The following is a 25,546-nucleotide window of genomic DNA, read 5'->3' on the forward strand; positions in this document are numbered from 1 at the left end:
TAATGCTGCTTCAAGTGCTAATGAAACAAAAATAAATACAGATAGGATGTTCATTGTGATGGATTACACAACGCAAGCAAGTTTCGAGAGTCTGCTAATTTATTTTTATACTGTAAAAGAAGGAATGGAAACCATCAGCTGCATGGGAGACAGGAAAAATACCTAAAAGAAATGTTGGATTGTATTAAAAATCTGTAGTAAAACCAGGTAAACTCACATGTATGGCTCTACTACACACTAATCAGTTTTTCTATCACTAGAGCTTCATTTAGACCAAAGACAATCAGACTGTGGGTACAAAAAACATTTAATTAATTGGTCACAAGGCAAACAAAAACACCATAAAAGCTGTGTGATTAATGACATCCCTAACAACTGCAGAGAAAGGATGATCATAATGACCTGATCAGTTTCTTAAACTGTTACTGAAAATAATAGAGTTCACCGTATAAATGTTTAATTGGATAACCTGTCTAAGTATGTGATCTGTATAGATATCCAGCAGCCGCTTCTTCACTGAATCTAAAACACAGAAATGTCTCAGCAAAATAGCATCCTAAGGTCATGGTGTTTTCACCATCTTGCTTCCACCCATCAGATCTGTTCAACTGTGTGCAGACAGACTGTGGGGCATGCGGGCTGTGGGTATGTCCTACGACTGACCCATGACTTAACTGGCTGTCACAGGGAGTGAATGGCTTGCCAGCAAGCAGCTGTGGCCTTGGTGGCCCAGTAAGGCCTGTGGCCCTCAGTCCAAGTGTCTCTCTGCGTGTGAGAGACATAATAGTGTCAGTGTTGGTGGTGCTAAAGAGCCAGTTTGTTGATGTTGAAGATTTTGACAGAGTGGTCGGCGCTGGCACTGGCAAGCTGGACCCAGGAGCTCTCCTCTTCGAGTTCATTCTCTCTGTCAGTCTGTCCATCCTTCTCTCGACCTGCTCGGCCCGCTCTGGGCCTCCAGACGAGCCTCTTGACCGCCAAAGAGTGGCTTTGTCTGTGAAAGGACGTGTGATGAAAGGAAACAGCAGGATAACCCTCTGGATAGCATTAGAGGAAATAAAGCAAAATGCCTGTTACACTTACTATACTACTGTCCTATCTCTCCCTCTAAATACACAACATAAACAAAGTCACAATCACAAACAGGGAGGTTGAAACATATTTTGAAAGTATCCAAAAGAATAGCTCAACTAACTTGATTTGAAAAGATGTTAACTTACAAAAATGTGGCTGTGTGCAGTGCCAAAGACGCACCTAAGACACCTGTCTTTAATTCACTTCCTAAGGTCTACACATGATGACACACAACAGAAAGTTTCTGCCTCTCATAGGCCATCAAACTGAAGCCACAGTGCTGTTACTGTCATTTACATCAGATGAACTGTGTGTGCACTGTGTGCGTTGGAAGGATACGAGGTGTCTGTTTCTGCACAGCTGCCCCAGTCATGTCCTCCTGCAGTCTCCTGGCCAGGGCTCCACCTGTACAGCATAATCTTTCCACATTCCAGACCCACTGCGATCAGGTAGCTGTGGAAGGCGTCAGACACACACATACACACACACATTTGTATTACTGGTGAGCAGACCTTTACTGACTCGTCATGTCCGTTTTTTATTTGTTGTCTTATGCTGGAACTTATGTTGGACTCATGTTATGTCCATCTTCACTTGGTGGAACTACTACTTTAACTTTAAAACTCTCTAACGTTGCCTTTAAAACTAATTCTGACTGAATGTAATGTCTTATTACAGAATAAAATAAAATAAACAGATTTATGGTGATTTGAGGTTACAAAATAACATCTACACAGAATCGCGTGAAGAGTGATAAGATGATGATCCTTAACAACTGTAAGACTCATACTGTCCTGGTTGGCCATAAGGTGATACTTGTTCATTCAGTTGGCCATAACACAAAAAGAAAAAAAAACATGGATGTAAGTGTGTGTGTATGTATGTGTGTGTGTGTACCTGTTATCAGAGCAGAGTATGGGGCAGAAAGCTACAGCAGTGGCAGAATCGCCCACATCCAAGATGGAAGAACACGGTTTAATCTCATGAAGGGTCGCAGGGTCTCCGGAGCCCTCTAATCTGCACGGTCCCCACACTATCACCTGGACACACACAAACACACACAGGCACAAATCTGTGTGAGCAATCAAAAAACTAATGCTCACTATAGAACTGCACTGGAAACATGAATATCTTTAATACTGAAGAGATTACCAACCTTCAACCTGCATGTTTTTTTGTTTTTTTTAAATAATGAAGCCAAAATTTAAACACTTACCTTCTTGTCCCGACTGGATGTCACAAAGTATTTGCTATCAGAGCTCCAGTCACATGACCAGATGATTCGGCTGTGTATGGCCGTGTCCTTCCCCGTGTGTGCGTGCAGCGAGAACTGGGGCTCTGCATGGATACAACAAACAAACAAGCACACAGATTATATAAAGAATAAAGTCAAAGTCAAAATACTATTATCAGCCCCGGCACTGCATATATTTTGTCACATTTCAATTATGCAACAACACAGAACAACTCTTTTCCACAAGAGATGAGCTGGTAGTGAAAGCTTTGTGTTATGATTATTGTGGCATGACATCAGCATGTCTAGGTCTCTGCCTCACTGCTTTGTAGAAGCAAAGGCTCTCTCGAGCAACATATAAACAACCCAACGAGACAGAGAACCTCATTCCAGCCCTCCATTTCAGTCAGTTTTGGTTTATGACCTGCTGCTGTTTATTTCCCCAGCCTAAGTCATTTCAGCCCCCAGATTGGTTTTCCCCAGAGAGCTTGTTTGTATGCTGCTGGCAGTCGCCTGTCCGCGTGTCCGCAGCAGTGCTGGTCTTCACTGTCACTTACACACACAAAACTCAGCCTGTGTGTACGCGCAGCAGTAAAATCTCCACAAAAGTGAGTTAACCACTGTGTTGTGTCTGTGCATTCACATCACCCTCCATATACACACATATTTGAGGGTGTGTCGTTCAGGACACACAGGTGATGTACCTCTTTCCATTAACACTCTTATCTGAGGACCTTGAGGGGCATATTGGGTCTGACCAGTCTGACCACACAGAGATGGAGACCAGAGGACAAAGTAAAGGAAAGAGTTGATGTATTCAGTTGAGAGAGGCACATATAAGAGGTTGCACATATTATAGAGAAAGCTAAAAAAAGAAGAAGAAAATGGAAGAGATAGGTAACAGTGTCTCCTTAATGAAGATGTCTGGGTGCTTGACCCATGAGGGAGAGGAAGAGGAAGAGGAAGAAAGGAGAATGTGGCATGACAAAACAGGTAGGAGGAAGAGGAGAGACAGAGAGGAGATGAGGATGGAGGGAGTCAGTCTGTTTGATCAGCTCTGACTTCGTTTAACCTTCCCTTGTCTGGCCTGTGAGACTGTGTGTGTGTTTGCGTGTTCTTCACAATCACCTTGAGTGATTTAGCAGCCAACCAGAACAGACGGACCCCCCCTCCCTCCGCTCCCTTCTAAAACCACCCACTCCCTCCCTGCCTCTCACACACACACACACACACACACACACACACACACACACACACACACACACACACACACACACACACACACACACACACACACACACACACACACACACACACACACACACACACACACACACACACACACACACACGCTCTGCCTCCTGTGCCGTCCACCGTACAGACATACAGGGGGAGCGAAGGACTGGTTAGCCTCTGTCTGTGCCCATTAAGACCCTCCTGAGCTGCCAAAGAGCCACGAGATGCGTTACCAGTTGCAGGTGGGAGGTAATCCTCTGGGCTTAAATGTCGTGTTCTGCTCTCCTTGGATGCAGAATCGGGGTTATTTGTCTGTGTCAAGGTGTTGAGATTCTCTCATATAAACACATTTCCCTGAAACATACTCTTGTTTACAACAGGGGTTGTGCAGAGGAGAGGGAGAATGCACTGATCCTTCTTTTTCTCTACTGATTCAGGGTTTTGGCCAATGCAAAAAGCTGATCTGATATCAGTGCTCATTTTTGTGTTTTTGTTTCTGTGGGAAACTGATAGGAAACTTTCTTGTATTTGTCATCTAATGTGAGGCTGTAACATGACATCACTTGTTTTCCTTAAAGCGGCTATGATCAATTTTTTTTAATCTAACAATGTATCAAATGGCAATGAGGCGTCGCTCGTAGTGATAAACATGTGGTGAATTGTCACCCAACTCTGCAGCTTCCCTCGGCTTTATGGAGTATTGTATTGTTCATACACCAAATTTTAGGCTTTTGTAAATTTTAACAATGTTGTTGTAGAAGACTACCCTGGTAGCCGAAGGGTTACTGCGGATACCACATAACCGAAACGTCCCTGGTTCGTTTCCAGCCAGTGGCCAGTGTTGCATGTCGTACCCATCTCTCTCCCCTTGTTTCCTGTCTGCCACTTCACCATCCTCTTTCCAATAAAGGCAAAAATGCCAAAACAATAATTGTAAAAAAATATTGTAGAAGTTTATAATTGTCTCTACATAATGACTGAGAAACAGTGTTTAATGTGAATAGGTCATGTCTGGCCAAGAGCTGATCTGATAAGGTCAGTACTGGCGCCAATATAGATCCAGTGTATCGAATGAGTGTATCGCTAATGGAGTGATAGCTAAACACACACTTACACACACACATACTAACCATTTACAATGAGTCTACCTGGGAGTTCAACATGAGTATTAGGGGTTTGGGTCCAGAGATGATTTCTTATTCACTTAATTTCTCAGACCATGCAGGCACTGACAGTGGTGGCCTTCCAGAAACAAATTTGCCTCTCTGACCAGTAATGTCACTATCACTGAGTTAAGTCTCATTGGGGGCAAAGATCAAGCAGAACAGACAAAGTGAGTGATACAGAGAGCTCCAAAGGGGGCTTTTAGATTCACATTTGCAATATGTCAAAATAACATCAGGCTGTATTGTTGTTGCTGTGTCTGTATCTGGGCCCAGGGGCCTGAAATAGGCCCACAACACTGAAGTTTATGTCTGTACTTCTTTAAACAAGGCTTGCACAACACAAGGAATTTGCTAGCAGCATTGATAGTTTTCTTTCTCATCTCGATCCTGACATGATATGCACGCAAGCGTGAATTTGATGAGCTATCGCTATCCGTTGCAACTTTGCTATACCGACAAGCCCTTCTGGCAATAGATGAGGTTGACTGAAATATACAGGAAAGTATCAGTTGTATTCTGCACCGTTAGTGTCAAAACCCCAGTACCTCATTTTAAAGCATTGCTGCATCTATTACCAAAAGTGTTAACTGCAACAAAAATATAGATATGTTTATGAACAGTTAAAGACATTCAAATTGTGGTCAATTTACATAAATATGCAGAGAATACATGGTTAAATCTAAAATTAAATGAATACACTGGAAACCTTCTCTTTTATTAGCTCCTTTTTGGACTAGTTTCAGTCAAGGCATCACTTGTTTGGCTCTTCACAGCATTAATTAGGAGGAGTCCTTCCAATCAGGCCAGATTTACTTGGAATTTGATTTGGAACAAATCTGCTCAGTGGGTTTACCTTATTTTAATTAATTTGAATTAGATGAGTTGGTGTTGTCTGCCAGTGAGGCTCCAGTATTGTCTCTTTATCTTCTATTCACACAAACACATTTTTTATTAAACTACACTTATTTGCAAAGCACTGTGAAGAACATTAATCTCAATTTGAGCCAGACTAAACTTTAAAACAAACCAAGAATAAGGAATAATAGAATACTTCCGCCAGCTCACCTGGGCTATCAGGGGTGGATGGGTTGCGTCTCCATAAAGACCAGGTGCGATCACGGGAAACAGCCAATAGCAGTTGTGCGTCGGGGGAGAAGGCCATCTGGGTGACGGTAAGGGTGTGGCACGGCAGTGTCTGAACCTGGCGCCACGTTGATGTACTCCACAGCAGCACTGATGCGTGTTCAGCTTTAGATGCCTAGAGAGACAATAAGACAGTTTGGATCCGTTGTCAATCTGGTTAGATCATATCACACAATCTTCTACAGCAGATCAAGAATTCATTTTCAGTCTTGACAGTTTAATAGAATATGCGGAGGTGAGTGATACATAAGTGATGAAGAGGATCTTATCGGGGAATAAAAAGTCTTAGGGGAGAGAGGAATAACGCAAAGAGGGGGCGAGGGAAAGAGGAAGGACAGTTGGAAGAAAACAGGAGATTGAAGGGGGGTGGAGGAATGCAGGGTGAGGAGGTGGGAGAAGCATGTCTGTCTTCACAATCAAGGTCAGTACAAGGTAGGCACCATCAATACCTGAATGACAGCACAGTTTAATCTCCACATGTGTGCTGTGTTGTAAATAAATGCATGTAGTGTAAATATATCATGATGCCCTCTCCTCCCTGATCTTATACCCTTTGCTGAGAATCAGGGGGGGGTCATGTAGTCCTGACTGTGACACGGTCTCACCTTGCACGCGGACGCCACAACCGTCCTGGCGCTGTCAGACGCGAGGCAGAACATCTCAAAGCCGTGTCCGTACCTGGAGGAAACAGAGGGGGAGCAATCATACAAAGATAAATCATAAACAGACTGTAAAAAAACAACAACACCACATTGAACATGTGGAGGGACAGAAGGGACAACAACTAAGAAAGCGCCTCCCGGTCTGACAGTAAATGAAGTATTCTGTTATTCCAAAGCGTCATCACTACAAGCTTCCGGGCTTGAGCCGTTGTCGCTTGCTGACAGGTAAATAAGCAGAGTGTGAAATTAAAATACTGATCTGCGATGACTGGACCATCTCCCTCTGACAGAGATGAACAACGACGATGCTCCGGCTAATCATTCACAGCCTAATTAGTTTTAGCTTGCTGACTATCACCTGGTTGTTTTAAAATGTCAAGCCGATGGAGAGAAATTCCTCCATGACCGGAAACCTTTCCGCTGCAATTTGGCACAACGGTAAGAGTATTATTTATGCCACAAAAATAATTTGGCCGCTTACTCATTTTAATGTTTCTATTATGCACTAAATGATTCAATGGGGTGATGCCAAATTAAGGTGGAAAAAAATGCTTTTCAACACACAATGCCCACATCTCAAATAAACGGCCACGCCATACGTCATGTTTATGGCAGATTGACTGGTAAATGGATTTAACATTGGCCACAAATGGAGGCAATATATTCAGCCTGGAGAAGAGGCCCATGGGATGGCAGGAAGCTGGATCATGAATAAAAGGAGGGGCAACAACCAAGTTCATCATTTTCAGATACATATGAGCCTATTGGGCAACACCAAGTAAATACAATTCCATCTGGAAATGTTGCTTCATTAAGAGTAATATGGAAACCAAAACGCCTTTATAGGGAAAGGAAGTGGAAATATGTAATCAAGGCTTAGATTTTATGCTGCCTCAGAGCATCTTAGTTAACACTGGAGTCTGGATATTGTACCGGCAGGTAAGATGAGCTGGGAGGGTTTGGTTACGCTGTTAGCACAGAGACATTTGAATACTCACAGTTTCTGGACCTCAGGCCAGAGTGTGTTCTGGAGAAGATGATCCTCTGGTGGGGGCTCTGCACATACACACACGTGCATAAAACACACACACACACACACACACACACACACACACACACACACACACACACAGAGTTAACCACAGATTTCAAAGTCCTTACATAACTGTCATTTGCAAGGCTCTGAAAACTGAGCTGTTTTAAAATTCAAATACAACCAGTTTCCAATTTACTAAATGAGGATTACACCCAAGTGGCTATTATAATTTCCCTCTTTTGAATCCCAGTACTGTTAACCCAAAGAGTCACAGATACAGTGCTGAATGTGTGCATGTGCGTATGTGACAACTGTAAAAGTTAAAGCGGGAAAAAGAAAGACAGTATAAGTACCACAAAGACAGAGAAAGAATGAACTAAAAGCTACAGTATATGCAAGACTGAGAACACCATTGATCGCCTGGAGACACTGTTCTCTCACATTCACATACAGCTTCTTTTAGCATTTAGCTTGCATGAAATCTTTAGCCCTGCAACTCGCCGTTTTTCCCCCCAAAAAGCAATTTTGAAACAACTGCAGCTCTATCTCCGATTCTTAACGGCTGCTGGCTTTGGGGGGGGGTTGGGGGGGGGGGGGGGGGGGATATCACATCAAGCTGGGTGCCAATCCTCTCCCTCACACCGCAGGCTCTGCACAAGCCTGCGCCGCATGTAATTGAAAGCTACACTCCTTGTGTATTTCTTATTGGTCATCGGAATCTCATTTTGCCTAATTATTCATTCATCTCCCTGCCCTGTGGAAGCCAATCAAAGAAGTGAAAATGCATTGTTAACAGCGGTCTCCGCACTTGGTTGCTCCCTACATAGCCCGGGGTCATCGATACTTAAACTTTGCAATCACATAAGCCTGCCGCCTAATTAGCATTGCAGATTAAGGAGTGGCTTCAATCATGCTGATGACAGCCCTTGACACCCTCTAGCCCAGGGGTTTTAAAACGCAGCGCTACATTCTCTTCATTTGACTCTCATCCATTTCCCATCTGCCCATTTCCGACAATTACTTTCCTTATTTTCCTTTGTATCTTCCATGCTCTTTTTCCTCTGTGTCCTCTCTACTTCTTAACTCAAAGCCATTTCCCTTCCCAAACTAATTCATCTTATCTCAAATTTAAGATTTTTTTTTCCAGCTCACATCACTGCTTCCTGTCACCTTTTCTTTCCTCCATACTACCTACCACCCCTTTCCTCTCATTTGTCTCCTGCTGTAATACCATCAGCCTCCAGGAGACCTCAGGTTCTGTGGAGTCCGGGCGTATAGCACAGGGAGAGCAGAGTGTAATAACTAACTGTCCGTCTGGCTGCATATCATTGTCTCTCATAAGAACATCAAGCGACAGGCAGACAGGAAGCTCTTAAATGTGTAGTGAGGCTGCTGAGAGAATTGCAATGAGGAATATGAATCAGGCTTTCAGACTGTAGAGGGGAAACAGGGATGCGTTTTCACTCTAAAGTTTTTTTATTGGGGAGGTTTAATTGAATGAAGGTTTACTCAGATGACTACCATGTTTTCAGGAAGACCATGTTATGCTGGAAAAAGTGTAGGTTCACAGTACCAGTCAAGCTGAGCGGGTGGAAGTAAGACTCCTGGTATTGGTCAGAGACTCTGTTGAATTGCTCCCCATCCTCTTTGGTTTTTGTGACAAGGTCACCTGTAATTTTAAAAAGACATTTATGTAAATATATGTGAACATTACATCACATACAAGTAATGAAAATACTGAATAAACCCTCGATTTAATAAGGTGTCTCAAACTACTATATGGAGTTCATGGAAATTATTATCAGAAAAAACTTGGCCCCCATCGAGTATTTTACCTTGAAATACAGCCTTGTTGGACAAACCCAAAGCAGGTGTGCTGGCTCCTTCTGGAAGGTTGGCACAGTCCTGGCAATGAGCAGATACACACACACACACACAGTCATCAATAACTGTGCAGGAGGCCAGACTGTCCAATCAGCACTTTTTACACTTGGGCAACATCTGGCTCTACTGAGTATTTTTTGTAATTTAATTGGACACTCACACTGGATGTTAACAGCTTTTCTCTCGACACCCCGGAAATGTTAGCAAAGTTCTCCACAAAATTACGAGGTGCTTGAAACACCCGCAGGACCTTCTCGTCAGCGCCAGACACAAACTGAAACCTCCCGACCATCGCTAGACACTGCATGTCATATCCATGGATCTGTGGCCGTGAGATTTCATGCCAGGTTGCCTGCAGAGGTGAAAGACATGAGAAGATAATGTAAAAAAAAATGCGGATCTGGTCATGAAGGATACCAACCAGCTTCATGTAGTTGGCAGAGGAAATGTCAGTGTCTCCATAGATCTCTCATTTTGTGGAACTTGGTGTCTTGGCCCTAAATCCGGGCATTTGTAACCAAGCCAAATGCAACATTGATTCTCCTGTTCAAATGAAACATTTTTCTAGCTTAAGATGCAAAGTGCTCTCATGAGGGAAGATGGAGAGCTCTGCTACAATGACCAGATTTCCTTTGGCAGAGGCATGAGGTGGCAATACTCCAAACTGCTATGTTAAATAATGCAATGAGGTCTTGATTATGTTTCTGTCTAAAGTGAATGCCAAACTGGCAGGTTTTACCCCAGTTTTGACATTTTTATCTGAATTAAAGTTGAGGTGAAGTTAAAAGTGGGGTTTGTAGCCCTTTACTCCATGATTAATCCAAAAAGTTTCCTGCAGGACTGCGGGGGATAATCAATCAATCCCAGTAACTCATGTCTTTATTCCCTCCCTTCTACAAAACTCTCTACCTCTAATGCCTACTAAAACTCAATCACTGAACAGAGTCTAAACATATTTTAGCAAACTGCATCAATTAGAATATATATTTGGTACTGACTGTGTCCCACAAAGGTTAATACAACTGCATGGTGTTAAAAGGAGAGACGCAAGTAACAGTAAGAAATAGTGCGGCAAACATATCATGTGGAATGATAGTGCTTCATCTTTACTCCGGTGTATTCCTTATACAGTCAGTGAGCAGGACTGGATTTATAAAATATTTGCTTCAATGTGATGAATTACCTTGATTTTCAGGTATTTAATTGACTATTAACCAAAAAAGAAATTTCCGTCTGGTTATCTTGTCTCATTTTAACTATGCACATTAAACATGTTAAAAAACTATCACTAATTTTGAGCTAGAAAGAGTTTTCCACATTTTTGTGCATGCACGTTAACATGTTACAGGTGATTTTGTGTCTGTTTTACCTTTTTGCCATCTTGTTTCCTCCATGGAGTAAAGAGTCTGGTGGTCTGGTCTGAGCCCACACTGAGGATGAAATCCCCCTCAGGATCCCAGCTCAGGTCCTGGACTGCATCGAAGTGACCCGATATCACAACCCCAGGCCTCCACTCTCCCTGGGAAGACAGCATTGTAATGGTCAGTTCACGCCTTTCAACCATAGATTTTCAGTCTTTACCAGCCCACCAAACACACACAAACACCTTTTACGACCACCATCCCTGCCGACTAAGGCTAAACCTCATGGTTTGAAAACTACATCAGAGTTGTTGATTATAATTTAGGTGTTGCTGTCTGAGAAGTTGATGTCTTTTGAAGCATCTGAATTAGTTATCAGTACCTTCAGGTTTGTGCTGGACTTTGAGTTCACCTTCCAAGCAGGCGTAATTGAAATGCAGTTATCTCTGAACTTACTTTTTGACTTCAGACCACTGCTCTTTCTCAGGGATACCCAACAAAGACACATGCTAAGCCAGTCAAATTGAGTGGCAGACAGGAGACTTGGTGTGACTAATTAAACTATTCACTGTCTCTCACACAGTGTAACCGTGTAGCAACACCCCATCGAATCTTAATTCAAACACACTTGTCATAGCAACGCCTTCAGGAAAAAGTCGTTTATTGTGCAAATGAATGACACAATATCCACATATGTATTATAATTGAATAAACTACATAAATGCTGGCATTATATTGATTTGAGAGTTAAGGTATAACTACGTGCAGGACTCTCACCTCTTTGTCTTGGTCCTGGCACCAGAGATGTAATGCTCCATGAAAAGCATGAGCAATGATCATGGAGCCATCCGGACTCATCTGGCAGCCATAGAAACCCAGAGTGTTGCCACCAACCTCCCCTACACGCACCTGGTGTGAAAAAAAAACAAAAAAAAAAACGAGGGTGATCATTACTGATCATCTGCCTGTTCAACACACTCGTATCTGACATCAGGTGGGTGAAGAACATTTGGTTTCTAGGTCGGAGTCGCTTACTTGCTGCAGAGAAAGATGAAAGTAATACGTAACAACATGAACAACTGCCACATATGGAGAAATGGCATCTGACTAAAGTAGGTTATTTAAAAAAAAAAAAAAAGATAGTATTTCTGAGAGCAATGCATTTAGCACCTGCTCTCATTCTACATGAGATTCAGACATACAGTATATAGTCTATTTTTCATGTCAAACACCTGGGTTTTGCTTAACTCTTGGGCTACAGGCTCAGATTTATAGCAAAGAAGAAGAGAGGGGGGGGAAAGTTAGGGCTGTCAAATCTGTTCTCAGTCTCCCTCCAAGACTTATTAACTAACAGCTCCCACAATCATGGATAGAAGCAGAAAAAACAGCAAATTAAGCTGACAAGTCAGATGAGAAATTATGCAAAATGGGACTTATTAGAGTTGAATAAACTGTGTTGTTTTTTCCCGAACAAAATACATTTGTCTAATACAAAATGAAAGCAATTGCAGTGTGCCGTATCGTATTAAAAAAATAATCATGAAAAATGGCAAAGCTTGAGAACACAGAAGGATTTACATAAATTGGATTTGGGTGAGAGCCTGTGACCTCTGCGTCATGTTCATAGGGAAGATCATATAGACAGTGGAAACCTTACATGGGGTCTGTCTGAAGGATAAGCCTCCACTGAAACTCTAGTCCATTTTTAAAAAAAAAAACAAAAAACACCATAATCTCTGCCTCTCAGGTCAGAACAATGCCTCAAAACAAAAATCATCTCTTAAAAGACTCATAACGGTCCAATCTTGGGCACCTTTGATAGTCAAGAAAGTTCTGTATTAAATTTTGTGGATTCAAATCATTAAATGAGGCAGCAAGCACATTTAGATTTAAGTTGCCGTTACTCTGACAAATGAAAATTTACTTGTTTAAAACTGTTTGAGGTCATTTTAAGTCACATTAGCGACTTCCCCAGAGTATTTTTTGCAGAACAGAGAATGAAAAAAGAAGAAATAAACAAATACATTTAAAGCAAACAAGTGTAGGAGGGAAAAACAGAGGATTAAACAAAACCATAATATGAACAAAAGAGCTTCTCATTTAGTTCTAAAAATGTAAAACTGAATTACAAACATTCACCCTTTCATTTACATTAATATCCATAGAGAACAGAAATTACATACTAAAATAGAAGAAACAAGATAATATTAATATCTAATTCCGCTGCTTGCATAACCAGTCGGATTCAACGCAGGATTACGGGACTAGACAGAAATAACTTGAAACAATGTCGGAAATTAATCAAAAATATTTAAAACATTTATAAACAGCAATTCTTGTTTAGGCTACAGAAAGCTTTTCTAACTGTGGGTTGTGAATATTCTTCACTCCACTCCGTGAAAAGAGCCACTCGTCAGTCTTTCCACTTAAAACTGTATCAGAAATCATCATCATCATCTACTCACTCTCCATGTTTCAATACTTAACTAAAAAAAACCAATCACTCAAGGACTTTGGGAGTATTTGTGGATCAGGCCGTCTTCTCGCTGCCAATAGGAATGCAAACAATTAAAAGCTTTTTCGGGCCTTGGGGCCTTGGAGGTAAACTGGGCCCAGAGGGAAGATCTATTCAAATTGATAGCGGCAGAGCCAACCCTAGAGAGGGCTTCACTGCTCCCTCAGCAGCACCGTGGTCTCTATCCAGATAGGGGTGTATTATTTATCTTCCATCTTTAATTAGCTTGTGTCTTAAATCGTATGGATGTTGGTTGTGAGGAAATATGAGAAGTGCTAAATTCCGACTCAAATGATTAAAATCGATAAAGATGCACAGCTTAGCCTGTTATCTTTTCTGAAAGCAGGTGGGTAAAGTGAGAGGATGTTTAGCTGCAGCAATGACCTGAGGCAGACTGCAGGAAAAAAAAAAAAACACACAAGAATGTGCTCGCATCAATTATACGTTAAACAAACAGGTTGAAAGGCCACACGCCACAAACGCGCATTAGCAGTGACACACACATATCTTCGCTACGTTTGTCTACTGTACGTGAAAGTAAAGTGGTGTCCTCAATCATCCGGCCTTCTTAGAGAGCCTGCGTGGGTCATCGGTGACCTTCAAAATAATGCCTGTCTGCGGGCTGAAACATAGCGGAACTAATGACAGCGATAAAGGCATGCCTTCGCTCTGAATGGCACGGTCCTCCAGCTATCCAGAGAGACAGAGAGACAGACAGTCAGGTAGAAACATACATGGTGAGATTGAGAGAGAACGAGATGCAACATTAAGCAGATTGATTTTAAAATTCCGCGCACAAGAGCTCGCCGTAAATCATGCAAAAACTCACAGAGGCAAAAAGCCGTCACCTGTCTTGTTTACGAGAGGGGGAACAATATGGATGCACGACATGCCTTATCGGTGGCCAGCGGGGGTATGAGGGGGGGGAGGGAATAGAACAAGGACAGCAAAGAGGGGAAGGCATATATCATTCTTGGAGGGAGAGAAAGAGGGTGACGAGCACCAAATGGGCTTAGCCGAGCTGGGAAAACCCATACAGCGTGGAGCACAGGTTTTCAAATCAACTTTTTCTGGCTGAAATACTGACTGACACAGTTAGAGGCTGAGTCTTTCCTTCAATTTATCTTAATGTTGTGCAGCAGAAATGGAAATAAGGGCTGAAACTAGGGATTCATTATCAATTAGTCATTTGTTTAATCTCCAATTAGTGCCCAAGGTGACTTCTTGAAATTCATTGTTTTGTCCGACCATTATTCCAAAAATCCAGAGACACTCAAAAAGTTTCCTAGTTACATGTTAAGCACACATGGAGCAACTTTAAAACTCATTGAGAGTCATGTTTTGGTGAATGCAAGTACAATATTCACTCTTCATTTACCTCTGCTGGTCTCCACCAACTCCTGAGGAAACTATCTGGCTCTTTAGCTGCTAAATGCTCCACTATGTTCACCAACTAGCTGCTAACTTTGTCTGTGATTTCCACTGCAAACAGCTGTCTGCTGCAGCTGGAAACAAGGCTGCCGAGAGTGGTGAGAGTGAGCCAAAACAGTAAAGTTGCAGGCTGGTGATAATTCTCTGTGTGTTTGTTACTATGAGCAACACCATTTACTTTATACACAGTAATCTCACCAATTGTTAATATAGAAATATTGATTAGAGCACCTACATATATTATCCAGAACTTTTAACTAATTTTGTTTTCAGTGGCTTTTCTGGATGTGCCATGAGGCCAAGTGTAACTTGATGAGAGTACAAAAGCCGAGATCTGAAAATATCTCTCAAACACACACACACACACACACACACATACACACAAACTGACAATCCCTCCAGGCGTTGTGGTGGCCCGCTGTGGTCAGTCTGAGATGTTAATTACCAGTGTGTCTCGTTAGTAAGATGTGCTTTACGCAGCAGTGGGCCGCGGCCACCCCACTGCTAACCCCACTCTCCATTAAATCTCACCAGTTACTCTAATCAGCGTGAAGAAGTGAAGCACTTCTTTGTAAAAATCGGCTAATTAAGACACACATGGCTGGTCATTTACCGCTGCGGAATCTGCTCTGCCAAAAACTTCAACAACCCATAGAAAAGCCTTTGTGTGTGTGTGTGTGTGTGTGTGTGTGTGTGTGTGTGTGTGTGTGTGTGTGTGTGTGTGTATGTGTGTGTGAGGCCTTTTCAGGTTACGGAAAACATTCAAAAAAGAACTAAAGGCCTTTAATTCTGTCTCACTTGTAAAGACTGGACAAAATGTAAATCCAGTTTAATTCACTGCCATGTCACTGTTGCACATGTATATTTTTTGTGTGTGTATGTGCGTGTGACAGAGCGGTGGTTAAGCTTCCTTTGTAGACAGAGAACCTGTCAGTTCAAAGGGTTTGGCTCTCTCGTTTGAAAAAAAAACACCCTAAAAAACAGGTCAGAAGGAACAGAAATAGAGGAGGAGATAAATGGAGAGTAGACTCATACACTATGCACTTTCACATTAAACAAAAAAGGTTATTCCAGGTAAGTTTTTTTTCCCCCCCATACATCAAGAGAAAAGTCTGAGCTGAGAACTTGATTTCAAACACTCACTGCTGCTTTTCTTATCCACTGGACCACCTTTGTCCAATCGTACTGAGAAGAATATGTGACATCAGTGCTGGCTTCAGGCCCTAATCCCGTTGTCCCTTTGTCAAGACAGAGAGAGGAGTTGTGCCTTTCAAAGTTACTCCTTTCTGCTGCCTTTGTTTCTAGTTACTGTGGATGTGAATGATGAGATCAAAGGTGTAAAAATGTAACTGATCGACTGTGGAATCTCTCTCATCACCTCAGAGTGTGATCACACTCAAGGTGCCTGCCATGGCAAGGTGAGCCTTTTATGTGCTATGGGATGTGTGTGTATGTGCATGATGGCACGCATTTCGGAGTGTCTTCATATGTTAGCATGTCTATATCGGGAATTTGTGTGTGAGATTTTTTTCAAGTCTGCCAGTGAGTAAGTGTTTCTGTGTTTCTGTCAGGGATGTGGAAAGGTAATCTAAGGTAACTCCTGAACTGCTCAATCACCTGAGAATTTTTCAGTCGTACAAAAAAAAAAAAAAAAAAAAAAAAAAAAAAAGAGAAAAAGCTGTGGGGCAGATGGGCAGAGAACAGCTTTTTCTTCGCCATCCACACTTGTGTTAAATTTAGCCCCCTTTCTGGCACAACAGCAGCTGTTGGGAGCTCAGAGAGATGAGGTGGAGGGGGAGAGGAAAGGAAAGGAGGAGAGAGATAATATGAGAGAGGGAGACGAGACAGGAGGGGAGAGAAAAGGAGGCAAATGGTGATGAAAAAGAGGTGGAGGAGGACAGAAAATGATGGAAGGCGGGAGTGAAAGGATAGGCAGATCATGGGAGGAAAAAAAAACATAATAAAGAGAAAGGCGGCGCAGAGGCAATGACATATCTTCCACCGGCCTCTCCATCCCCTGTCGGATGTGTTGGGGAATGGGCCGTAAAAGAGGGGGTTCGGTGTGAGTGAATGATAGAAGGGAAGATGGGGGAGGACATCCTCGGCTTGTCTAAACTCACAGTGGTGCGCCGGGCTCAGCGCCTCTTCATCACTGTCTATCACTTCTATTCCTGACACCTCAATGTCAGGGAGAGTGAAAACTGACGCAGGGGCACTGACAGCAGGAGAGAGGATACTGGGGGGAGGGCTCAAGCTCTCCAGATCATGTCAAAAGCTACTGAAAGGGAAGCTGGGCAGAAATGGAGTGAGGGGAAATCAGTGTGCGGGTCTGTGTGTGCAAGCCCCGTGTTCCCCTCAGAGAGTGATTGATACCGTATGTGTGTGTGTGTAGGGTCTGTTGCTGCGTGCATCCGCTTTGTATTCAAGGGCACACTCACCTGCTCCACCCAGACTCCAGATCCCTCCTCAGGAGCCCAGAGGATCATGGTTTTGTCCATGGAAGCAGAGAGCAGACTGAGAGGCTGTTGCAGCTCGCTGCCTGCAGGGGGAGACAAAGAGACTCTGGAGAATTAATACAGGAGCAGCATGCACTGTTGATAACAGGGATCCGTCAGTTAATAGGCCAGTGGTTCCAAAACCTTTTTGACTTGTGGCCCAAAGCAATATCTAGTTACACCCTTCATCACATGAGTTATGGGAAATTATATGCGTTTGTTTCATTTGAATAGTTTGAGGCTTGAATGGGTAAAACTGATCAATATTTCACAATAAAAAAAGCCTCAACAACAAAAAAAGGGACCCTCCTGACCCCCAGAATTACTGTGTTGGGCTTTGTATTTTTTTACTTTTAGTGCTGAGCTACTCTCTCCTCCTCTCCATTTGTATACATTCCTGTTCCATTAATGCATGTTACTAACTCAGCATCTTCTCTCTCCTGTAGTTTTATGCTTTCTCATCTCTCTCCTCTCCCGCTGCTTTCTGCAGGTATTTCTGCCTCCGGAGCTGTAGAATCTGGATCTGTAATTGCAAACCACCTACTGCCCCCATGATCCTGCTCAACACCCACTGCTACAATTATTATTATATTATTCTCTCTCTCAACCCAACCGGTCGAGGCAGATGGCCGCCCACCCGGAGCCCGGTTCTGCTCGAGGTTTCTTCCCGTATAAAAAGAGAGTTTTTCCTTGCCGCTGTCGCCAAGTGTTTGTTGATGGGGGGAATGTTGGATCTCTGTCAATAATATTGTAAATAGTACAGTCTAGACCTGCTTTATATGAAAAGTGCCCTGAGATAACCTGAGATATAAATAAAACTGACCTGACCTGACATGACTTGCTCCATAGTAACACCTAATCAAAAATGTGTCTCCCACTATGAATTACACTTGGTTGAGCAAGATACCGACACACTGTATTTAGAATCCCTGGTCTAGGATTCCTGTAATAAGATGGTAGCTGCACAGACAAGATCATTTTCCTAACAAAGACTAACTGCAGAGTAGTGAAATTGCATTTCTCTATAGGGATTTATGAATGGATTCATTTTTATTTGAATGTATGCCATTGTGTCAAAAATATTTTAATCTACAATTAATGCTAATAGAAATATTTTTCTTAAGATGATAATAATAAAAATAACCAAAACAAAAAATCACGATATCAGTAATGACCAAAACAATTTTGACTGCTATTGCCCTCATAATCATGCAGCTCTACTTATCTGAACATAATGATGTGTGGTGTTCACAAAAGCTGAGATGGGTGCGAAATGATCTTGATGTAATGAGCTTTTGAGGCAACCAGAGTTTAAAGAGAAGGTTTAGCACATCTCTCAGCCCTTCCCTTGAGGACTAATTAAGCCGATAACTTCTCCCACCTGCATTTTCTTTTTTCTTAGAGATTGTCACCGTTTGCTGACATTTGTAAGCAATAGCACTGCAAAACAAAGAGAGAGAAACAATGTCTCCTAGCTTTGCATGTGAGCCAATCCATTTACTTCCACAGGCTAGAAACCGAATCAGTGATTGAAATGTTTAGAGGGAAGATTGTCCTAAAAATGGGCTTCATTAGTAACCAATCCCTTCCATGGTTTTCATTCAAGGTACCTTTGTAGAAAGCAGGCTGCCAGTGGACTCCATAGACCCAGTTCTCATGGCCTGCCAGGACCGTCTCAAGAGACACAGCAAACGACGAGGACACATCTGTCGCGGCAAGACAAAGAGGCCAGTGAAAACTGTTATCATGGTAGCAGCTATATGCTATAAACCAGAGAAAGGTTCCTGATTAATTATGGACATGTATAGATTTTTCTGCTTTTGAACCTTTTATGTTATCCCCTAATTTTATAGGGCTAACCACTTATAATTGTAAAAGTTCTATGAAAAATTAATTAAGTACGTGTTAAAATGATGAAGATAAACACACTCTTATGGAGGTCGGTAACCACTATGTACCATTAAAACTATCAAAAATCATGTCTCTTCATTTAGTTAATTGGCAGCCTTTATATAACCAAACCTGCACGGCCCGCTCACCTCTCTCCTTCACTTCAAAAACGTCCTCTTTCATTTTGATGATGGTGTGATCGTCCTCTGTGCGGGCGTCTGTCCCAGACTTGGCACACAGCCTCCACACTCTGATGAGACAGTCCTGTGAACAGCTGGCTAATAACAGCTCCCCACCTGAATGAGTCAGAGAGAGAGAACCTCAAACCTTCCCGTCTGAAAGACATATTCTATCAACTCTTAAATTACTGATCTATATGACACGTTGTGCTTAGTATACTTGATACAACTTTAACAGTCTTGTTTTACACAATTGCTATTGCTTGAACAGTAATCTAGGCATTCAAGAAGTGCTCAGTACAACAGCAGGATTACAGGCCAAATATACACAGACAGGTGGTAAACAAAGCACATGCCACAACCTCTGAGTGCGTCCGTCTCTCACAATTTGTGCTTCAGGTTTAGTCCAGTGGCTACTGGCCTAGTTTTGCCAGTGCCAAGATAAACAACCATAATAAAAATTCCTCTGTCGTTACCACCTAAGGCCTCCTAAATGCTGCGAGAGGGAGGAGGAAGGCCATTATTATTTGTCAAACCTGAAATAATGACATTGATGATAATGACAATGATGATTTGTTTTGGCTGCATGCCTGAAACTCTGCCAGAGCTACAAGCACTCGTGATTTTTTTGAGCCTGCAAGATGTATTTTTTTTTTTATGTAAGGCTGTTGTTGACTTGCTGCAGAATGAATTACCCAAAGGCAACAAATAAAGTTTATACTTGAACTTATCTTGAATCATGAGTAAGAAAATGAAAACAACATCTCCTTTATTCAGGACATTTTAAATAGCCTAATGTTGTGGGGATTTTTTGCTTTTTCCCGAGTCATTTTCAATGTATATTGGATGATTAAATTCTGAAGATGAATAAAAATCCATTTTAAAAGTGTGATAATAAACTGGAAAGAGGTTAGTTTTAAAAGAGGAGAAAAAGGAGAGATTTTGTCCCTATCAAATCCCTGGTTGATGAGACATGACCGGCTGATTTCACACTAGTGCTGATTTGAATTTACCACTGAGGTTAGATGGAAAGAAAATTGTGATTTTGAAAGTAGAATAAAGATAGAAACACATAAACAGAAAATAGCATCCGTCGTGCTCTGAACCCCAATATTTAACAGCTAGGATAAACTGTACCACCAGTGCTGCAATTTGCCATCTGCTGAGTCATAAAAGAACAGATTTATTTAACTACCACCGCAGTGGAGAGCGGGTTTGTCATTCCTATAGGGTATTTCATATAAACAAACTTAGCTGTGTCTCTTTGCTGGCTCATAGCTTGGCAGCATAGAGTAGGTCATAGACTGCAAGTGGGAAGGAGACACTGGTGGAGAGGGCTGGTTAAGGAGATGAAATAGCTTTTACACGGCCAGAACAGTGCAGTAATGAAGTGCCCTTGAAGAGGGTTACACAATTAGTAGAGCCTGGATTGAATCCATGTATTGCCATGTTGCTAGCACGATACTGTGAATAGCACACTGGTTGCTGGAGCTGGGCTTACTGTAAAATAACTGGTTTAAAGGCTGGACACAGAGTATGATTTTTTATATATTTTTATGTTCTATTGAGCTAAAAAGTGAAATTTGTTTTTTGTTTGCTTTGTTTTTGCTAGAAAGGGGGTCAATATGCACTTGTCTGTCTTTCTCATCAAATTGGTTGACCTGGACATCTCCTCCCACCTCTCAGCGTTCTGGTTCAGCCAATGACGTGTTATCGGACTCTTTCAAAGCTAAGTACCTGCATTATGCAATTCTGCAGGCTTGATCTGGATAAACTAAAGATGACAACCACAACCACAAGTTTTCAGCCTTCAGAAGACAAAGACCACCATATCAGAAACAAGCAGGTAATGAGAATTGACCTCCCATATCCATCCAGTTGTACCAAACTTCAATATTACTATTCTATGCATGTATAAAATTGGAAAACTTGAATTTTATTTAAAGGACACATCTAGAACTGAAGTCTGTATTTGTAACTTAACCCATTTTAAACTTTATGGTATTCGTATGAATCAAACAAGCTTGTAGCAGAAAAAAAAACTACACTAGTCTGATGAGAAGATTTTTAAGATGCTTTATTTTGTGGGTGCCACAGTTGCCTAAAGGTTAAGGCGCATAGCACAAAACCACAACGCCATGTTCGAATCCGGACGGGGAACTCTCTCTCTCTCCCTGCGTTTTCTGCCTCTCTCTGAACTGTCAGCTGTCACACATAAAGGCAAAATGCCCTAAAAAATGCTCAATTTTCAGTGAAGACTGAATTTATTTAAAATCACTAGTACTGCTTTACCACTATACTATCTAAAAAACCTTCTTCAGTAGCCATCCACCGTCATTACTTTACACATCATCAAATCCGAAAATATCATGTCTTATTTATTTGTGAGCAAAAACTTGGTAGCTTGGAGACTTTGTCAGTGCACAGCAAAAAGATCTTGAGTTTAATGTCAGCCCTGGTAGCCTGTGATAATCTGGCTTGGGTTTGTGAAGATTCTGGTGATGTGCTGAATAGTCTTTAAAGTGTCTGTTTCTTACTCAACAACACTTGATCAATGTGGATTATTATTTGCTGATCTGAAGATTTTAACATGGGCCTTCTGGTTATACAATTTCCAATCACAGAAGCCTCCCTACCTAAATATGTACCTGACTTTAAGTTAACAGAAACATGCAAGCATAATGGGCTAGTACCAGTGAGGATAAACAAGGTTGTACCTCTCAAACAATGGCACTCACCTCTAGATGCCCATGCCACTCCACGGACCCAGTCCTCATGTCCTTGCAGTGTCATGGCTTTCTTCAGCTGTTGTGAAGCAATTTAAAAAAAAAAAAAAAAAAAGGTCCAATGCTGCCCTCAAACTTTAGAAATTCAAATTAAAGAGTTGGCACAGAATACGAGAATGAGTTGCCTTTGAGTGAGTATTGATCTGAGCTTACCTGTTTGTCAGACTGCACATACAGATGCACCCGTGAATCATCGCCCCCGCAGGAGAGTATGGGAACTGTGAGAAAAAGAGATTTTTAGGCTTTGCACACACACACAGTCATGTGAGTACACAAACACACACTCACATGGCAGACTGCATACATTTACATCGACGTTGTTATACACGGGAGTGAGGTGGAGAGGACGGATGAGGCACGGCATCAAACAGACGAAAGGCTTGTAGAACAGAGAGGCAAACTGACACAAGACACTTCAAACACCGACTGCATTTTGAATATGACATTCGGTCACAGGCACGAGAGCAGTGGTGCAAATTGAGATGGATGACATGAAAGGAAAAATGTGTGTGTGTGTGAGTGTGTGTGTGTGGCGCCTAACTTACAGGATGTCTATGTAGGAACAGCTTAGGCTTACCTCTGCTGCCTGGTAACAGCGCCAGAGAGACATCCATCATGAAACCGCTGCCGAATGATAGGGTATGAAGGCACTCAGCTAAGGAAACACATGCACATGGAATTAAACTTTATGATACACTATGAGTAATACTACTACTTGAATATATAATATAGTATATTATGCTAAATATGTGGCTTTTGGGCCTTGTGTGCATCTGTAAATACGTTTGACTGTTCCTGTGTGTTGTTTTTATTTCTTTCTTTCAAGCTGCCACAACCTGCATACAGGCACCAACCAGCTGGTATTTTTATTTGGGAATACACCCCAAGGTTATGCCCCGTCCACATACGCACACACTTAATCTCCATATCTGTCAAGCAGTATCAGTGTTCATCTGCGCTGACAGGTGGATAGAACTTTCAACAAAGGGAAGCTGTTATTGGTGACAGCTTGAGAAGAGAAAAGCCGTTGCGGATGACAGATACTGACTGATATTCAACTATGTGGGGAAAAAAAGCAATTCTGCAATTTACACAGCTGCTGTGATTTTTCAAATGATATAATTTAGGAAATAAAAACATTTCCTGGGGAGATTACACAGGATGAACAGCCATTTCTGCCCCAAAATCATTGACAGATTGAGTTGCCTTTCTAAAAATATAGACATATTGCCAGATGTGATGTGACAAACAGGTCTGCAGTGCTGGAGAGCGGAGGCTAATTATCCTGTCGTCTGTAAAAACTGCAATGCACTCTATAAACCACAAGGGGGCAGATTGTCTAATGTAGGAGATTGTAAATTGATTATTTATTTATCAAGAAAATATATGAGTCTGTTACTTTCTTGGATACATTAAGTGTTCCACATCCAAAAAAAATGCAAGACACCTGGTGGAAAATTAACTAGTTTTGTCAATTATATCAAATCAGACTTTTCAAGAAATGAAGGATTCTTTTTTATTTTTTATAATGCTGTAAATATCCGACAGCCTGCCACCTGTGGCTGGAGGGTCTTAAGGGTCAGTGCACACATACAGAGTCATGAGATTATATTAATGGGTTGTGAGAGGTTTACTGGGGTAGAAAAAAGTAAACTAAAATCCTGCTACACAAAATTACAGTTTATCAATCTTTTTGACTTTTCTCTAATCTTTGCTTCTCCTTCTTGAGAAAAACTTTAGTTTTACCTGTACAGGCCTCTAAAATGACAAATAAAAACAGGCTAATAAGGGAACATCACTTTGACTGATTCATGTTAAGACGGGACATTTACAAAAATTGACAACAATCGAATCCAAAAGAAACTGTTATTCCAAAACGATCAATATGACAACCAATTCCCACACAACAATTCCAACGACTGACACTAATGTATCTGTCAGTTTTTCTGCTTGTTTGTTTTTTTTCATACCGTCTTTGGCATCACTGCAGAGCCACAGTCTGATTGTGGAGTCTGATGCTGAGGAGGCCACCAGGATCTTTGGATAGTTGACGTAGATGGCATCCACAGCACAAATTGGACCGGTATGGCCCTTACACTCCACCGACTGGATGAACTGGAAAATGCAGAACACATTTTACAAATATATATCCACATATATCTACAAAGAACACCAGGGAATCCTGTGTAAGAAGCATTACTGGATGTGTCTAATGGCTTACCTTCCCATTTTGAGCCTCCCACACAATGAGGCGATTGTCTGAGCCTCCTGACACAAGGTGACTCTCTGGAGCTGTGACATGAGTTACCCCGAAGGTAGAACAGACATGAACTCCACATATAGTATGTAGATAATGACTGACATTGCAAGCTTAGAACAAACAGTGTTTAAAGCATAACGTATTACTTTTGTTCATCATACATCACTATATGCTGTTTGTAAGACTGACTATATTTGTTTGTGCTGTATTCATTTTCATTTCTATTTATTTTGTGTGTGTAATGTAAAACATTACCAGCTGTGGGCCTGACTCAAACACAGAATAAAAGTTGACAAGATAGACAAAAACATCATTCATATATGTGGGCTAAGAACATACCTATATTTAAGAGTGTTATTTCAATAAAAGAATACAGTATTTAGCAAACAAATTTTTAAATTTATATAGACAAGTTACACAGAATTCATAGGGTATAGAAGAAGGAAATGTCTGTGCAAATGTTTAAATGGTAAAAAGGAGGGAGAATTTCTGATGTGACATGGGATTTCATTCCACATGTTACTGTATGTACAGAAAAAGAATCTTAATTAAACCATAGTTGTTATTAAAAGCTCTGAATAGCTCTAGTTATTCTTCCACGTCTTGTGTAGTTATGTCTTGATGAAATAGAACAAAGTGAAGGGAGAAAGTGATAATATAGCTGATAATAACAGTTAATACCTCTCAGTTCTTTATATGAAGACCAGTTAGATCCGTTTAAACCCTCTAACTCACATTTACATCTGAGCAACATAAACATAGACAGATGTTTGACAGGTGAGCCCACTTACCACAGTCCTCTCTGTGAACCCACTGGACTGCATTTACTCTGCCTGTGTGTCCATTCAGCACCGTGACAACTCTTCTCTCCTATAATAAAACCAAAACGTTAAATTTAGTAAGTTTAACTACCAAAATAACCGTTTATTTACAATTATAAGATGCTTAGTCAACATTAGCTATGACAACTAACAGCCACAGCTAACTTTACAGAAAGAGCTCGACAGATTAGACTACCTGTGGGTCGTACAGAGCCACCGAGTTGCATGTCCCAAACGCAATTGTCCATCCACGACTCCAAGAAACAACATTTGGTGTCCTGTTTGCACAGCAAGCAACATGGCATGTCTCAATTACAGGCGGCGCCATCTTGAAAGCTGAAGTTGTGGCGTTACAGTGAAAGTGGCCGTATTTAAA

General features: G+C 41.6%; 1 protein-coding gene across 1 annotated transcript; it reads right to left on the reverse strand.

The window, feature by feature from the left end:
- Window positions 1-289: 289 nt before the first annotated feature.
- Window positions 290-25,546, reverse strand: elp2 (elongator acetyltransferase complex subunit 2). The gene is made up of 22 exons (XM_042436418.1): window positions 25,367-25,546; window positions 25,141-25,219; window positions 24,311-24,381; window positions 24,060-24,204; window positions 22,667-22,744; window positions 22,243-22,307; window positions 22,042-22,108; window positions 19,274-19,420; window positions 18,845-18,940; window positions 17,178-17,278; window positions 11,571-11,702; window positions 10,802-10,951; window positions 9,593-9,784; window positions 9,384-9,453; window positions 9,122-9,217; window positions 7,511-7,568; window positions 6,456-6,528; window positions 5,773-5,965; window positions 2,288-2,409; window positions 1,969-2,111; window positions 1,411-1,524; window positions 290-991 (listed from the first exon to the last, which is right to left on the reverse strand). The coding sequence occupies exons 1-22, from the start codon at window positions 25,496-25,498 to the stop codon at window positions 805-807; spliced, it is 2,511 nt and encodes an 836-aa protein (XP_042292352.1). The 5' UTR covers window positions 25,499-25,546; the 3' UTR covers window positions 290-804.

Source organism: Thunnus maccoyii, chromosome 15, assembly GCF_910596095.1.
Source record: "Thunnus maccoyii chromosome 15, fThuMac1.1, whole genome shotgun sequence".
NCBI lineage: Eukaryota > Metazoa > Chordata > Actinopteri > Scombriformes > Scombridae > Thunnus > Thunnus maccoyii.

What these genes read in the sequence shown, in the direction of transcription:
- elp2 (XM_042436418.1), bottom strand. Translation starts at nt 25,498, where the DNA reads ATGGCGCCGCCTGTAATTGAGACATGCCATGTTGCTTGCTGTGCAAAC. An exon ending in GGTTCACAGAGAGGACTGTG is followed by an intron (nt 24,382 to 25,140) that starts GTAAGTGGGCTC and finishes CTCATGTCACAG; the next exon opens with CTCCAGAGAGTCACCTTGTG. An exon ending in GCTGTTACCAGGCAGCAGAG is followed by an intron (nt 22,308 to 22,666) that starts GTAAGCCTAAGC and finishes TTTTTCTCACAG; the next exon opens with TTCCCATACTCTCCTGCGGG.